We start from the raw sequence: 17,811 nt of genomic DNA on the forward strand, positions 1-17,811 counted from the left end.
TAAATGAAGTATTTGTAAAGTGCATCTCATGTCGCAAAAAATAAGCCCTTAAATGTCCAAATTGCCAAAAAAATAAAGATTGTATAGCCAATAAAAAGTGACAATGCATAATCTGCTCTGAATGGCGCAGCTCCCCCTCAATGCCCTGGCGTGTGCCCATACAGCAGGTTACCACCACATATGGGGGATTGTTATACGCGGGAGAGATGGGGGATCAAATTTTGAGGAGCGTTTTGGAATTTTATCCACTGAGAATTTGTACATTTTATGAAAAACACATTAATTTAGCCAAATAAAATGTAATTTCGAAATTGCATCCGATTTTGTTTTAACCCCTGTAAACCAATTAAAGGGTTAACAAACTTCATAAAAGTTGTTTTACGTACGTTGAGGGGTGTAGTTTCTATAATGGAGTAATTTATGGGGTTTTACTTTATTTAGGCCTCTCAAAGTGACTTGAAACCTGAGCAGGTCCCTCAATAGCAGGATTTAGCTTTTTTTATGAAAATGTGAAAAATTGCACGTGACGTTCAATAGTATGACTCCTATTGGCAATCTACCAGAAGAGTGTGCCTTGTCGTAGCAACAGGCCTCAAACCCTGTTTGTGAAAGGTCACTGCGGGGGGCAGGAGGCTTGTTCGGTTTTGGGGTGTGTTGGGGCCCAGACACTTTTGCTGTATGGGGCCCCGAATTTCCTGATGGCTGCCCTGCCGGAGTTAAACCAGTAACAACTGCTCCAGTGCCTCTAGTCGTTTTCAATGGGCCAGGACTCCCTCCAAATTCTCCAAGTGGCGCAAGGTCCAACACCCCCCAAAAATATGGTGCCGACCCTTCATTAACTTCGAGTTATGCTCCCCGGAAAGCACGATGGGGATCCCAAGAATTGTCACGGGTTCTTAAACCAGTGCTCCATCCATTTTGAGCTGCTTCCAGGGAACTTCGCTGATGACAAAACTGAAGTGGCTTTTGTTATGTCTCTTCTGACGGGACAGTTTCTGGAGTGGGCCTCGCCTTTCTGGGAACAAAATGTTCCCAGAGTCGGCATGTGAGTCTGTTGTTTATTTTTTAGACTTTTGTCAGAATGGTCGCACAAAAGTCTTAAATGTTTATGCAGTCATACCAAACACTACACAGATGCTGCACCTCCCTATCTCTCCTTTCTCATTTCAGTCTATCACCCTACCAGTATTCTTCAATCTACCAGTGATCTTAGATTATTATCTTCCTTAATTCTACCCTCCCACTCTAGTTTCCAGGACTTCTCCAGAGCTGCACTAATTCTCTGTAACGCCCACCCATATAACTACCCAATACCCAATCTCAAATATGCTCTTAACCCCTTATCACCGAAGCTTGTTTTCAGCTTAGTGACCAGACTTGATTTTTAGAATCTGATATGTGTCAAGATAATTGGTTATAACTTCGGAATGCTTTAACATATCCAGGTGATTTTGAGATTGTTTTCTTGTGATACATTGTACTCTATGTTAGTTTAAAATTTAAGTGATAAGTTTTTGTTTAGTTCGGAAATTTGGCAAAAGTTTGTAAAAATTCTTCATTTTCAAAGTTTGAAATGTTCTGCTTTCCAGACAGGAAGTAAAGCTATCCAAATAGCTTGATAATTAACATTTCTGGGAATGTCTGCTTTGTGTTGTGATGATATTTTATGGGTCCTCTCATTTTTCTAGGATGTTATGAGGCTTAAAACTTTCATGAAAATCGGCCAAACTCACATTTTGTGGGACAATACAGCTTTCAAGTGACTTTGAAAAGCCTAAATAATAGTAATACCCCATAAATTATCCCGTTACAGAAACTTCACACCTCAACCTATGTAAAACAACTTTTATTAAGTCTATTAACCCATTAAGTGTTTCACATGGGTTAAAACAATATGGACCTGCGATTTAGAAACTTTAGAAGTTTTTGGGAAAACACATTCCTTTAGGCCAAAACTGAATAAAATGATGAAATGCTCTGCAACTTTTGATGCCCACCACCTCATGGTGGTTACCTGCTGTACGGGGAACAGCCGGGCATAGAATGAAAGCAGCGCCATTCACAGCAGATTTGTATTGTCACAATGTCACAAATTAAAATTTTTTTGGTACGGTGAACATATGAGGCTTATTATTTGCGGGGTGAGATACACTTGTGTAGATACTTCATTTTGGGGCTTAAGGGGTTAAAAACCCGGGATCAGAGTTTTTCCAATCCCGGGTGTTAGTGCCGGGTCTGGGCTGTGATGTCACAGCTCGATACCAGAACTTGCAGGACCTGATGTCCTGAAATCTTCTTCTGACACGGCGCTGTAGAAAGGGGTCACATCAGAAGAAGTACCCTTAATGACCGCCGCATTAAGGGGTTAAAACCCATCTCTTTAGTTAGGGCTATCGTATCACATTCCTTAACTGCATGAAATGTCAACTCTCTTTTTACTAAACCATTCTGTGTCCTGCTCCCTTCTGTTATCCTGTAGACACCAAATACAAAGCACCAGGCTTCTCTACATCTCTGCTGACCTTGGACTCTTTAATAATAATAATAATAATAATTCTTTATTTATATAGCGCACACAGATTACGCAGCGCTGCACAAAGCATATCAAATTGGTCCCTGTCCCCATGGGGCTCACAATCTAATCAACCTACCAATATGTTTTGGAGTGTGGGAGGAAACCGGAGTACCTGGAGGAAACCCACGCAAACACGGAGAGAACATAAAAACTCTTTGCAGATGTTGACCTGGGTGGGATTCGAAGAAGTGCTACTCACTCAGCCACTGTGCCGCCCTTTATATAAGATGGCAGCTGATGACTGGTTCAATCAGAGGCTTTTTTATTTATTAGGCTTTTTTATTTATTAAATTATTTTTATTTAGTTCCCTTAGAAAGGACGGCTGGACCATTATACAAGCTTTTATACATCATGTGTCTTTATCTTCATAGAATGTAAGCTCTTCTGAACAGGACCCTCACTCCTATTGTTTCTATATGACTCTGTTTTTACTATGTATTGTCTTATTTGTATATGTCTCCAATGATTTATAAAGTGCTGCAGAATTTGAGGGCACTATATATTTGTATATGTCTCCAATGATTTATAAAGTGCTGCAGAATTTGAGGGCACTATATATTTGTATATGTCTCCAATGATTTATAAAGTGCTGCAGAATTTGAGGGCACTATATAAATAAAGGTTATTAATATTAACTATTCCCTACACCTGCTCTGTAAAAAGTTATAAGTCTCAAATTTGGGGGCAAATAGGCTAAAACGTCACAAATAAGAGAAAAAGAAAATTAAAAAAAAAAAAGTTTGATAAATGCCCCTCATGGAGTTTATAGGGAACCTGTCACCAGGGAACTCATTTTCACTAAAGGTTGCAGAAGCTCATTACACCTGCATTGCATATATGAGCATTTGCTTTACAATATTATTGTTTCCACTCACCTGGCTTCAAGCCAGAATCATGTGGTGAGTCCCAGGGTTTGCTTTGGTTGGGATGCATTAAAAAAAAAATAACATGTGACTTTGTGTGCTGCTCACTCACTCCTCAGCTTTCAGCCCCACCCTTCTGCTCCTGTACAACTCCTCCCTCGCTCACTGATGTCAGCTCACCATGCAGTGAGCTCTTTCCCTGTGTGAGTGAAGGAGCAGATGGGAGGAGTTGTAGAGGAGCAGAAAGGTGGGAACTGAGGAGTAATTGAAAAGCACAGAGAAGGCACTTTTTTATTTAAATCCATCCAAACAAAGCAAACCCTGGGACTCACCACAGGATTCAGTCAGGAAGCCGGTTTAATTAAAACACACAGTTAATGCTTAGAGAAGGCAGAAAGGCATCTTTGTAATGCAGATTTAATGGGCTTTGCAAGCTGTCTTTAGTGAAAATGAGGTCCCTGATGACAAGTTTCCTTTAAAACCCTCCATGCAGTGGACACTGCCCACGTAGTAACTACGAGATATGAAACTATGTTATCAGTTCTACTGAATGTTTTTCAGGGATGCTGTGCTGAGGAAGTCAGGTCCCATAATGGCATTCTATGGTATGACTAGTATGCCTTCCAGCCGACATAGACCATGTAGGTCAAGTGATGAGTGGTCATTGGAGAGAGTGTGCCAGGCTTGGAGCATGTCAGGCCCAGCAGACCAGAAGTGCAGTCCATAAAGCAGTGTACAGGAAAAGGGGCATTAGTTCCACAACTAATGCAGAATTCACTAATCGACCCTATGAAGGACACTGCCCATTTGTTGGATCGTGTATTGTGTCCTTTTACTTTTACAAGATATATACACAAGGTATATTTTATGACAGATTTTCATTCAATCTCTCACCTATGTATAAGGGCATATTCACAGTCCATCTTAGAATAAGTAAATTGTTCTTATATTATAACAGCTCGTCATAGATGACACGTGTAATTATTCATAAGGATCTTATACCAGGTATTTTACATTTCAGTGCCATGTATAGTCATTGCTGATTTTAGACTCATTAGAAAAATGTTTTAGCATCACAGTAATTTAGTTTATGTTAAATAGTGAAAGATTTTAGCACAATGGACAAAATATTTGAGTATGTATTTACAGTGAAAACTGTAGCAGAGACAGACAGTGGCTGCTTCAATACAATAACTCTTGGTAATTATTCGGTAGATATCAGTCTTTCCATTTCAGTGCTATAAACTGTTGTCAAGCATATGCAACTGTAACACAGCAGTTGAATAACTTTCCATCTCATTTTAGATTCACTTTGTAATAATCTTCCAGTGGGATGCTGAATACTCCTCCATAGCAGTCTGTTACATAGATGTGCTCTATGTTCATCTTCATTAGAAGGTATTTGTTATTCTGAGACCAGTTCCTCATAAAAGGATGTCTGTGAAAGATGGAAGATGGCAAAAAAATTAATATTTCTGTAAGTGTTCGAGATCTAAAAAAATTTTTTTTAAAGGTTCATGCTATGGTTAAAATTGCTGTAAATAAAATTAGTTTAGAAATATTATACATAATTAATGCTAAAAGATACTTAATAGATTCTTTTTGTTTAAAATCAATGCATCAAATATTCACAATTGAAGTAAATTTGGATTATTGGGGGGGGGGGGGCAGTTTGGCTCAGCCTTGTCCTCTTATTTTAGGACAATATTTATAAATAAGTCCCATTCTGTGTAAAGATTTATATGGGAGCTGTTATTTTATAGCCAAGGACAGGAGTACGTTTCAGAAGATCAGGAAACACATTCTTGGAGCAAAGTGTTATGCAATAAAACATGTACATGAATAAACTTTAATTTAAAATACCATTATGAAAGCCAAGTTTTTATATTCTGACTTGGAAGAGAATTAAAACACAACCAAAATCGAGCACAATAAACCAGGGACACTTACTCATCCAGGCACTGTGCTGTAGCTACACAGGCTGTTCCATTGTTTCACCTTGTGTTTTCCGCACTTCCTCCCTCCCTCCCACCTCCTGCTGCGATCTCGCCAGCAGTAAGCGCACAGTGGGAGAGGGGGAAGCGCTCCTTCAGAGTGTAGAAGCCTTTGCAGCTACAATGCACGGTAACATGCCCCAACCTCCCCTGACTCATTAGCATTATGTTACAAGTTGATTTTAGGAGGAAGGAGGTCTGGGATAACAATTATAAGAAGATTTCCACCGTCACATTGCCTGGATCTAGGAGTAAGTGCCCCTGGTTTTTAATGATGTATTTTGATGGTAGATTTCCTTCAAGCGACACAGGCCATATGTGACCTTATATGATAAGACAAAATAACTACCTGGAATATAGAGCTTGCTTAGCAAAGTCTGCTCCATCTGGTTGTACATTCACCATTTGGCCTATCAGTGTTAACGCAGCACACTGCGGGTCTTCAGTGTCTTTGAGAGTTTCTCTGTAGATATAGAAACAACAGAGGCCTTATATCAAGTACTATATGAACAATAATAATGATATTCATAATTTTTACCAGCCTCAGAGGTTATCTCCCTAACATCAGCATTCCCTTTTCACTGGGCAGATTCCTCTATAAAACACCTAGGGGTTCGCATACCCTCGAACCCCTCTCGCCTATTTTCGTTGAACCACAAGCCTCTACTCAAAAGTATCTCAGCTCACTTAATTAAATGGCAGCCGTTGGCACTATTATGGTTTGGCATAGGTAATGTACTTAAGATGGACATCTTGCCTCGCCTTGTCTATGTGCTTCAAACCCTCCCTGTAGTTGTCCCGAAATCATTCTATGTCTCTCTTAATAAATAATATCTGTGTTTGTTTTGAGGTGATCTTCCCCTTACATACAGAGAAGTCTTTCAACTAGACCCAAAATTTGTGGAGGGGTGGGGCTCCTAGACGTTATCGAGCATCCATTGGGACATGTAGAGCATCCATTGGGACATGTATATTAGATTTGTTTCACCACAGGGAGAACAAACTATGGTTAACAGCCAAGTTTGAATTAACCTCAATCCACATGCTAGGGGCTTTCTGGTTATCACCAAGCTGCTCCATCAGCTCTCTTGAACTCTCTTTCAAATATAGTGAAAGCCTGGAGGAAATTTGCTTTTAAGCTGAATTTGGTCTCAGCCCCGGGTCCCTTAACCCCCTTTTGGGCAACCTCCAATTCCCATCATTCATACGTACTTCCTGGATACTGGGTCTTCCTTCAGTCCCTCTTCCAAGGGTTAAAGATGTTATCAGTCACACTGGGATGCCGGGTAGGCCCTGGGGGCCCTGGATGCAATACTTTCAGCTTTGCCACTTTCTCTCAGCCTTGGTATCACTAGCCACCCTCGTAGGGACATTATCCATGTTTGAGCAACTCTGTCACTCCTGTGGCTGCCCGGTTCTCCTCTGATTCTAATTATGCACTGCTTCAGCCTTGTTCTGCCCAGCATAAGCCAGGAATACTTAATCATTGTGTTGTCCCTGACAGGCAGAAGTAATCAGTCACTGCACGATAAGAGCTGCTGTATATGAGTCATCCAGCTCAGGTTAATTAGTCCTGTCTGGAAAGTTCAGGGAGCTCCCGTGTATGTGGAAATAATGGGTCAGATTTACTTACCAGTCCCTGCACGATCCCCGAAAAGTTGGTAAACCCGACGCAAATGACCCTTAGTAAATAAGCCCCAACAGCAGCATGCAACACCCAGCTTTCCCAAGGTCCTGAATTTTATAATTGTTTTTGAGCAACACCACTCAGTTTAGAGATTAAATAAGATATGTTTCTGCATCAGTGTGGCTACAGCATTCTCAAGGTATGTTTCACAATGCATAAAAACAAATGGTAGATTTCCTTTAAACAGTAATAATTTATAATACTGAGCTGTGCTGGGGCTATCTATATATTAAGGGAGCATGTGCTGGTGCTTTCTATGTACTGTGGGAGCATGTGATGGAGCTATCTATGTACTGGGGGAGCATGTGCTAGGGCTATCTATATACTGAGGTTGCATGTGCAGGAAATATCTATATAGTGAGGTTGTATGTGCTGGGGCTATCTATATACTGAAGGAGCATGTGCTGGGGCTATCTATATATTGAGGGCGCATGCGCTGGGACTATCTATATACTGAAGGAGCATGCGCTGGGGCTATCTATATACTGAGGTGGCATGTGCTGTGACTATCTATATACTGGGGGAGCATATGCTGGAGCTATCTATATACTGAGGGAGCATGTGATGTGGTTATCTATATACTAAGGGAGAATGTGCTTAAGCTATCTATATACTGAGGGAGCATGTGCTGGGGCTATCTATATACTGAGGGAGCATGTGCTAGGCCTATCTATGTATTGAGGTGGCATGTGCTGTGACCATCTATATATTGGGGTAGCATGTGCTGGAGCTATATTCTAATGGAGCATGTGTTAGGGCTATCTATATACCGAGGGAGGATGTGCTAGAGCTATCTATATCCTAGGGGAGCATGTGCTGGAGCTATCTATATACTGAGGAGGCATGTTCTTTGACTATCTATTTATTGGGGGAGCATGTGCTGGGGCTATCCATATACTGAGGAGGCATGTGCTTTGACTATCTATTTACTGAGGGAGCATGTGCTGGGGCTATCCATATACTGAGGAGGCATGTGCTTTGACTATCTATTTACTGAGGGAGCATGTTCTGGGTCTAACTGTATACTGAGGGAGCATGTTCTGGGTCTATCTGTATACTGAGGGAGCATGTGCTGCGGCTATCTGTATACTCAGGGAGAATGTGCTGGGGCTATCTATATACTCAGGGGGCATGTGCTGTGATTATCTATATACTGAGAGGCATGTGCTGGGGCTATCTATCTATGTACCATTCAGGGGTGTGAAACGTCACGTTTCCTTCACAATGAGGCTACTTGCATAGGAGCACAAATGTGGGGGCAAATAGCTGATCAGTTTGCAACACAGACAATTCACATGTTGTTTTTTTTAAATGCATCCAAACCAAAGCCCAACCCCTGGGACTATGCAGAGGATTCTGTCAAGGTGCAAGTGAAGTTAAAACACACAATATTATATTGTAATGCAAATACTTGGATAAGGGAGAGAGGTATATTTGCAATGGAGCTGTAATGGGCTTCTGTAACCTGTTTTTAGTGAAAATAAGGTCCATGGTGACAGGTTCCCTTTAAAAAGAGATAAGTAGCACTGTCAGAATGCATTAGAAAGATCTGGTTCACCCTTTACCAAGTTCCTATGTGCCTGCTATTTAAAAAAGAAAAAACTTTATACTTACCTAGAGATGGGTGCATTGTATCTCATCGGACCCATCTCTAGTTAAGTATAAAGATATTTTTCTTTTGTGCTACCTGCACCTGTGCAGGTGCGTAGTGAAGTGGAGCAGTACACCCCGGCCTCATTGTACAAGAGCTGTACCTATGCGCAGTGAATCGGGGGTGTAGTATGATGGCTTTACTAAGCGACAATGCAGGCGCAGGAAGTACTGGTAAGTATATATGAAGGGTGATTTTGGAAACTAACTCACTGTTTCATAAGGACCTGTGGGTGGTTTGGTGTCCCAAATCCCTCTGACATGTCCTTTTTTAATTTTATGTCCATTATACACTCGCCGGCCACTTTATTATGTACACCTGTCCAACTGCTCGTTAACACTTAATTTCTAATCAGCCAATCACATGGCGGCAACTCAGTGCATTTAGGCATGTAGACATGGTCAAGACAATCTCCTGCAGTTCAAACCGAGCATCAGTATGGGGAAGAAAGGTGATTTGAGTGCCTTTGAACGTGGCATGGTTGTTGGTGCCAGAAGGGCTGGTCTGAGTATTTCAGAAACTGCTGATCTACTGGGATTTTCACGCACAACCATCTCTAGGGTTTACAGAGAATGGTCCGAAAAAGAAAAAACATCCAGTGAGCGGCAGTTCTGTGGGCGGAAATGCCTTGTTGATGCCAGAGGTCAGAGGAGAATGGGCAGACTGGTTCGAGCTGATAGAAAGGCAACAGTGACTCAAATCGCCACCCGTTACAACCAAGGTAGGCAGAAGAGCATCTGTGAACGCACAGTACGTCGAACTTTGAGGCAGATGGGCTACAGCAGCAGAAGACCACACCGGGTGCCACTCCTTTCAGCTAAGAACAGGAAACTGAGGCTACAATTTGCACAAGCTCATCGAAATTGGACAGTAGAAGATTGGAAAAACGTTGCCTGGTCTGATGAGTCTCGATTTCAGCTGCGACATTCGGATGGTAGGGTCAGAATTTGGCGTCAACAACATGAAAGCATGGATCCATCCTGCCTTGTATCAACGGTTCAGGCTGGTGGTGGTGGTGTCATGGTGTGGGGAATATTTTCTTGGCACTCGTTGGGCCCCTTGGTACCAATTGAGCATCGTTGCAACGCCACAGCCTACCTGAGTATTGTTGCTGACCATGTCCATCCCTTTATGACCACAATGTACCCAACATCTGATGGCTACTTTCAGCAGGATAATGCGCCATGTCATAAAGATGGAATCATCTCAGACTGGTTTCTTGAACATGACAATGAGTTCACTGTACTCAAATGGCCTCCACAGTCACCAGATCTCAATCCAATAGAGCATCTTTAGGATGTGGTGGAACGGGAGATTCGCATCATGGATGTGCAGCCGACAAATCTGCGGCAACAGTGTGATGCCATCATGTCAATATGGACCAAAATCTCTGAGGAATGCTTCCAGCACCTTGTTGAATCTATGCCACGAAGAATTGAGGCAGTTCTGAAGGCAAAAAGGGGTCCAACCCGTTACTAGCATGGTGTACCTAATAAAGTGGCCGGTGAGTGTATATACAGTATATTTATATTTTATTTTTAGCACTTTATATGTAATCTGTCGTTATTCTAGTCTCAGACCTTATATTACATACCAAAGTTGAGTAATTATTATATGGTGTGGTTTGTTTTGATGTGAATCTGAATAATACCACTGCTCTTTCATTGTATCTTTAACATTACCTGGTTCCCTGGTGGTGAATCACAGGGAAGTCATGTTAAAGAAACAAGTAAAAAGTACTGCAATTTTTCAGATGCAGCACAAAGACATTTGATATCATTAGTGTAGTGGAGCTGGACTTGTGGAGAGTTGTTACATTTTCAGTATCCCCAAAAGTATTTCTTTTGTTACCTGCATATATTACCATCTGGATCTGCCATTGTGAAAGATATGACTGGATTCTTCATCAAATCTGAAATGAAGCTTGACTTTGCAGTAATACAGAAGTGTGGAACTCCAGTGCTATTATCCATAGGACCATCACTAGTTAATAGAACCTGTCCAAAAGGCAGTCCTTGTATCTAAGAGAATGAAAATGTATGCAACACATACAAGATATTTTAAAAACACTTTAAACCTGCTTTACTGTACTTGTAATTGCTTCATAATTCAACATTTGACTAAAAATCTTTTATTTAAACTTCTCCTTTAAGAAAATGTATTGATTATATAATAATTATAATAATTGAATAATGATAATAGTTGAATTATAATTAAATCCTAGGCTGTAGCCTATATTAATTTCTTTGTGCACCCAAGAAGTAGAATAGTAGAATTCCTTATTCACAGATGACAGTGAATTATACTTCCAGTTACTTATTTTTAAATTTAATTCAACAATTTTTACATAGATTCATTTAAGGCACTGTCTAACTGCATCCGACTGCATGAAAACCAGAGAGAGAGAGAGATAGTGATCTACAAATGAGACCAATAAGAGCTTGTTTCATTGTGGTCAGTTATGGTGTAAGGAGTACATTTAATATATAGGGGACATAGTGGGGCAGATTTACTTACCCAGTCCATTTGCGATCCAGCGGCACGTTCTCTGTGGAGGATTCGGGTCTTCCGGCGATTCACTAAGGTAGTGCGTCCGATGTCCACCAAGTGTCGCTGCTGCACTGAAGTCCGTCCGAGTTCACTGAAGTTCACCAAGCTATGCTGGGTGCAGGTAAGTGAGTGTTAAGCGACACATTTTTTTAACAAAAAATACAGCGTTTTTTACGAATCCGGCGGGTTTTCCGACGGCCATGCCCCATGATTTCCGTTGTGTGCATGCCGGTGCCGATGTGCCACAATACGATCGAGTGCGACAAAATCCCGGGGCAATTCAGGGAAAATCAGCGCAAAACGGTAATATTCGGCCAACCCGGCGTAAAAACACGATTTGTGCCTTAGCAAATGACCCCCAGTGTGGTCAGTTGTGATGTGAGTGGTATATATTATTTAGGGGCATAGCGTTATCCAGATGAGGCAATACTGAAAGTTTGTATGGTATTTTCAAGAGCACAGTGTGGATATGAGATGCAAATAGCTGAATAAATCTGGGGAAGAATTCAGCAGTACAGACGGTCCCCTACTTAAGAACACTCGACTTACATACGACCCATAGTTACAAACGGACCTCTGGATATTGGTAATTTATTGTACTTTAGTCCTAGGCTATAATAATCAGCTGTAGCAGTTATCAAATGTGTCTGTAATGAAGCTTTAGTGTTAATTTTGATTCTAATGACAACCCAACATTTTTAAAATCCAATTGTTGCAGAGACCAAAAAAGTTCTGGCTGGGATTACAATGATAAAATATACAGTTCCGATTTACATACAAATTCAACTTAAGAACAAACCTACAGTCCCTATCTTGTATGTAACCCGGGGACTGCCTGTATGGAGAATTCATCATTCAGTTATGGACCAGAAGGGGCAGATAGTTGCTAGATGCCCAAACTGTTTTGAAATAACGAGCGAGACCTACCCAATATTGACTGACAGCGGCCGTTGTCAGTTCGTTACGGCCGGCCGGAGCTGTCAATATGCACACCGCAGCTGCTGTCAGTGAATATTGGGTAGGTCTCGCTCGTTATTTAAAAACAGTTTGGGTCAACTGAGGTTTAGCTCTGTGAAGGTGTCCTGTAATCTTCTTAAAGTTTCACAAACCATTCCTGAACATTTTCATCAGTGCGACAGAGTAACAAATTGGGGCACATTTACTTACCTGTCCGAGTTGCGCTCCCCGAGGTGCGCTCCCCGTCGACAATGCACTGTGCCGTGATCCACGTAGATCCTGTGCTCGATATCCTGCATGTGTCGCTCTCTGCTTAGGTCCACCGGAGTTCACCTTCTTCTTCCCGGTGCATGTAAGTGCTTGGCTTGCGACACAAATTTGAATGTTAAATCCTGCGCTTAGTCCAAATCCGTTGGATCGTCCAATGGCCCGCCCCAATTTGTGTCGCGTGAAAGCCAGCGCGATTGCAACACAATCCGATCGAGTGCGACACAATCCCCGGCGGGACCCCCGAAATGTCGGCAGCAGGACTCTTAGTAAATAAGCCCCATTGTTCTTCAAGATGTCAGTGCACCCTCATCGCATAGAGCCGGCAGAGATTGCGCAATATATGCACTGCTGCTGGCTATTCTTACAGGTCCCCGCTGACAGCGGCATGGAGGGGGAGTGTCAGCTGGTCCCCTCATGAATACGGCCGACTGCAGCTCACAAGATACGAGGATCGGACCTCTTATTTGGAAAGAGGTCGGATTGATTAAAACAAGCAGCATACATTTTTTAATAAATGGCATAAATAAAAAACTGCTGGGGAGAGGATTATGGGAGCATATTTGGTGGGGGTGACAGGTACTCGAGTTACAAACATGCTACCCTCTTGATGGAGCCACACAATGAGACACTGTCAATGTGACACTGGACAGACAAATATTTCATTCCCAGGAAGCATAGCCTTTTGGCTCAGAGAGGCCCACCCATGGACCTCATCAGAGGCCACTGACAGTAATAGCAATAGAGCTTCATGTGGCTGTAACCAGTCGATCAAGTATTATCACTGTGAGGGACTTACACAGCCAACAGTATCTGCATCTCTAAGACAAACCAAAGGACAAACTAAATTGCTCACCAGCTAGGCTGCAATTTGGGACTATGTCATTCAGCATTTTCTAAATGTTGGCATATACTATTTAATAACATAAATCAATATCTGACTTATTAACTTGTTGGGAACATATCCTTTGTGTTACTTTGGGGAATTCTATGAAAAACCTAAGATGTGAATTGCCTCATCCCCCGAGGTAGTTAATGACACTATGCTGCTTGCATTCAGTGTAAGGCTGGGGAAGGTGAGTTCTGTTTAATGTAATGCAGTAAAGAACATGAAAAGATCTGACAAGTGTCCCTACCACTTAGTATATATTTCTATATTTTTTAATCACAGGGGAGTTACCATAGCTGCTGTAGCTTCACAGGCTGTTACACTGTGCAGGAGCACATCCCCCTTCCCCCATTAACATTTACCCCCTTCCTCTGCCTGTAATATCACACAGTGGGAGGGGGAAGTGCTCCTGGACAGTATAACAGCCTGTGAAGCCAGAGGATGGAAGGGCTCTGGTAATGAATTAGTGCTGTGCTTGGCAATCTGCTTCACCTCCATAGAGATGAATGGAGCAGAACAGACATGTAAGTAAATGTGCCCCAACATGTGTAGCATTAACGGACCTTTAAAATATATAGCTGTATCTTTTAGGCAGCAAATAGCCATGTGGCACATGAAACAAGATTCATACCTATAGCAGATGCAGAACCAGACAATGAGCACTAAACCTCAATAAACGTATGAATGTAACTTACAGTATCCAGAGTGGAAAGAGTCGCCAGGGTCCCCCATTTGCTTTTGTGGACTAATATTCTGCCATTTGTCAGCAGGTTGTGCTGGAGGGCAGTTAGAGAAGAGGGGCTCTCGGTGACTGTGCTGCTCTCTCTCTTGTAGGAGAACATTCGGGAGGGTGAGATCATCTGTTTGGGCATATCAGGCCCTGGCCTGGACTTCATCTCCCTTTCTTCTTTGTAGGCTGAAGCTGGATAGCTCTGCTTCCATATGCTGATTGTGTCTTCTAGCAATGCTGGTAAAGCATCCTCAGTGGAAGAGCTATCCAATTCTTCTTCTACTTCATTGGTGACTGACCAGGACACAGAATTGACAATAACATATGCTTGTGAATAGGACAATAAGCTGCATCCCGCTAGCCATAGCATGTAAGATACACAAGCAGTTGTTTTGCAATTGAAGCCAGACTCAGACATTTTGTGCCAGGAGAATGATGCTGAAATCTACATTCGTCTTGCTAAGCCAAGAAGGTGTTTTCGCCTGCAAGTCTTTGAGCGCCATCTGCTGGACAATTACTACATATTCTGAGATAAAAATGGTGTAAGGAGCTCGGTTACAAAGCTGATTGTTCAAACATTTCGACTTTTATAAAACACCAGAAATGTAAAATTGTATAAACTAGGTTTTTTTTTATTTAAGGAAACCTACCATGAGGAATCTACCATCACAGGTAAATCTGATTGTAGATTCCTCCTGCCTGCCTAATCTGTAATTTAATTATTCTGGAGCCTAACCTAACTTGTTAAAAACTTTATTTTACTAATATGTAAATTAAAGGGGTTGTCCACTTTCAGCAAATATTTGATATGGTTTGTGTAAGGAAAAGTTATACAATTTTCCAATATACAATTCCTTATAGTTTTCTAGATCTCTGCTTGCTGTCCTGCTATAAAAGCTTCTATTTTAACTTCCAGTAGATAGAAATCTGTCCATGTGATGTGATGCAGGTGCATGTGCATGTGCATGAGCCGTTAGTATCATAATAATAATCGGCTAGTGCACCTGCTTGTCCATTACATCACATGGACTGATTTCTATCCCCTGGTAGTAAACAAAGAAGCTTTCTATAGCATGACAGCAAGCAGAGATCTAGAAAACTATGAATTGATACAGAAAGTATATTGGAAAATTGGATAACTTTTCCTTCCACAAACCATTTCAAATATTTGCTGAAAGAGGACAACCCCTTTAACTGCAGAGGCTACTGGGGCATGTAGTAGCCTGGCCAGGCACTAAGAGCTAAGGCTACTCCACACCCCAGTAGCCTATACAGTTCATTTACATATTACTAAAATACTGTTTTTTTTAACAAGTTAGCTTAGGTTCCAGGATTATTAAATTACAGATTAGGGCAGAGGCAGCCAGGAGGAATCTAACATCAGATCTACTTCTGATAGTAGATTCCTCACGGTAGGTTTAAATGCCCTGCAGCCCCCCTATTAATGAAATTCTCTGCAGTCCCCCTAATGAAATGTCCTGCAGCCCCCCCGATTAAAATGCCCTGCAACTCCCCATTAATGAAATGCTCTGCCGTCCCCCAAATAATGAAAAGCTCTGCAGTCCCCCTAATTAAATGCCCTGAAGCCCCGCAGTGTATAAATAATAAACTCACATACTCATCTTTGGATGCTCCGCAATGCTCCCCCGACTGCACCTCTTCCTTCTTCTCTTCCCTAGTGGAGCGGGCAGAGACATGTCCATGAGGTGAGTATGTAAGTTTATTTTTTTTATACACTCATGTGTAAGTCAAGATGGGGTTTTTCAGCACATTTTTTGTTTTGGGTTTTTGTACTGAAAAACACCTCCACCTTCAACATAATCCTCCAGCATTATGATGTTTTGATCTTTAAAGCTGTCATGCATATTAACCCACCTAAAATAAACACTTCATTAAAAACTATGATTAAAAAGCATTGCCCTTATACCTAAATGGTTCATCTCAATGGCTGCAATGTTAAAAAATCAGTTTGCAAACTTATATGCAACTCACCCAAAGTGAGTCCAATGACGCTGATTCCAATGAGGCCTTGCATATTCAGTGGCTACTAGCACTTACATGTCTCCTTTTTCCTGAATGACAGATCACGGCTACAGAACATGCTAATATGTGGAATAGTTAAAGAGGGCTCTGTTACATCATTGGCCACTTCATGTCATGTGGCCAGGGTGATATCATCTAAGGTCCTGTTACACTTGCACAGTCTACCTCATGTATGTATCTGATCACATGAAATCACAGCAGCCTCCATGGAGGATGGGGAGGAGTAGAAGTCCATGAAGGCAGCTGTGATCATGCCATGATATTACAATGTGATCAGATACATACATTGGGTAGATGATGCAAGCCTAACTGGGTAAGGGACCTTAGATGACAGGATCCTAGTCACATGACATGCTAAGAGGAGGCCTCATGGTAAGGTGTAGGTGGGTGGGGCCAAGTTGATTTATAGGGATGTAATTGAAACAATTTTTAGCTAAAAGAAGTTTGTCAATGAGTTAATAGGGCTTTATGGAAACCTGTCACTAGCTGTGTTTGTGAAATGTAATAACAGATATGACAGGAATTTTTAATCAATGAATGCATTGTTTTGTGAATATGCCCCCTTTAGAGTTATTCCGGAGCTGTTCTGAAGTCAGAAACACCAAACAGAAAGCAGAGAAGAGTTGGCCACTGCAATCTTTCTCCTATTTAGAAGTACCAGTGGAATTACATATGACATTATAGAAAGGGACTGACATTAAGGATGCAACTAAACGGTGCGGCTGAGATGCAGCTATGTTGCATAATTCATAACGGAATTATTATTTAGCAACAGTTTCATGTTAACAGTACATGAAACTGTTACTAAATAATATTTCTGTTAAAAATTATGGTCACAATTATTTCATTGATGCGGCTGGCCACAGCACAGTAGCACCGTTTACCCCTTACCGACATGTGACGTAATATTACATCACATGCCGGGTGCGGGTGCATGGAGAGGGCTCACGGGCTCTGGCAACTTCTAACATCAACAGCTGGATTCCAAAGATAAATCAGACGCAACACTGGAACGTCTGGTCACAGCAAACTTTGCTGGGTGAAAAAGGTACAAAAAGGCGTAAATCCACCAATGCGTCAAAAAAAGTTACAAAAAGAACTGCAAAATAAAGGGAAAAGAATGAGAGTAATCCCCCCACATTAAGTTATTAACATCGTAATTAGACAATCAGACAAAATATCCTTCTATTAAATGAAAACTGATGTTTTCCTGTCATGTCTTAGGAAAAACCTTAGGCTATAATTCCTGCCGTCTCTAACGTAAAGCATTCTCTAACATTGCTAAACTGGAGTCTTTTTTTTTATACACCAATAGCTCTATTATCACTGCAATTCTTCACCAGACAGTCTGTCTACAATTGATTTTGGACAACTGTGTGGTTCTGATATACCGCTTACCGATGACTGCTGTAAACTGCAGATGAACATCTTTATAGCTGTGTATAATGGCCCAGGTAGGGAATTGGAGAAGACAGGTGGGATTATTACTAAAAATACTTTGTGGACCAATAACTGCTTCAATTAGGCTCTTAATGGTCTTGGGTTGTTACCATCCTTCACAGTTACAGTTTTTGCAGTTGATCTAACAGGAAAAGTTTTAAAGA

General features: G+C 41.4%; 2 protein-coding genes across 3 annotated transcripts in view; one reads left to right on the forward strand and one right to left on the reverse strand.

Moving 5' to 3' along the window:
- Positions 1-17,811, forward strand: part of RPL31 (ribosomal protein L31) — a 435,376-nt gene that overhangs the window by 311,783 nt on the left and 105,782 nt on the right. The window lies entirely within an intron of this gene.
- CREG2 (cellular repressor of E1A stimulated genes 2) lies at positions 4,505-14,661 on the reverse strand. The gene is made up of 4 exons (XM_072135866.1): positions 14,130-14,661; positions 10,623-10,792; positions 5,783-5,896; positions 4,505-4,877 (listed from the first exon to the last, which is right to left on the reverse strand). The coding sequence occupies exons 1-4, from the start codon at positions 14,580-14,582 to the stop codon at positions 4,736-4,738; spliced, it is 879 nt and encodes a 292-aa protein (XP_071991967.1). The 5' UTR covers positions 14,583-14,661; the 3' UTR covers positions 4,505-4,735.

The sequence above is a fragment of the Engystomops pustulosus genome, chromosome 2 (genome assembly GCF_040894005.1).
Source record: "Engystomops pustulosus chromosome 2, aEngPut4.maternal, whole genome shotgun sequence".
In the NCBI taxonomy this organism is placed as follows: Eukaryota; Metazoa; Chordata; class Amphibia; order Anura; family Leptodactylidae; genus Engystomops; species Engystomops pustulosus.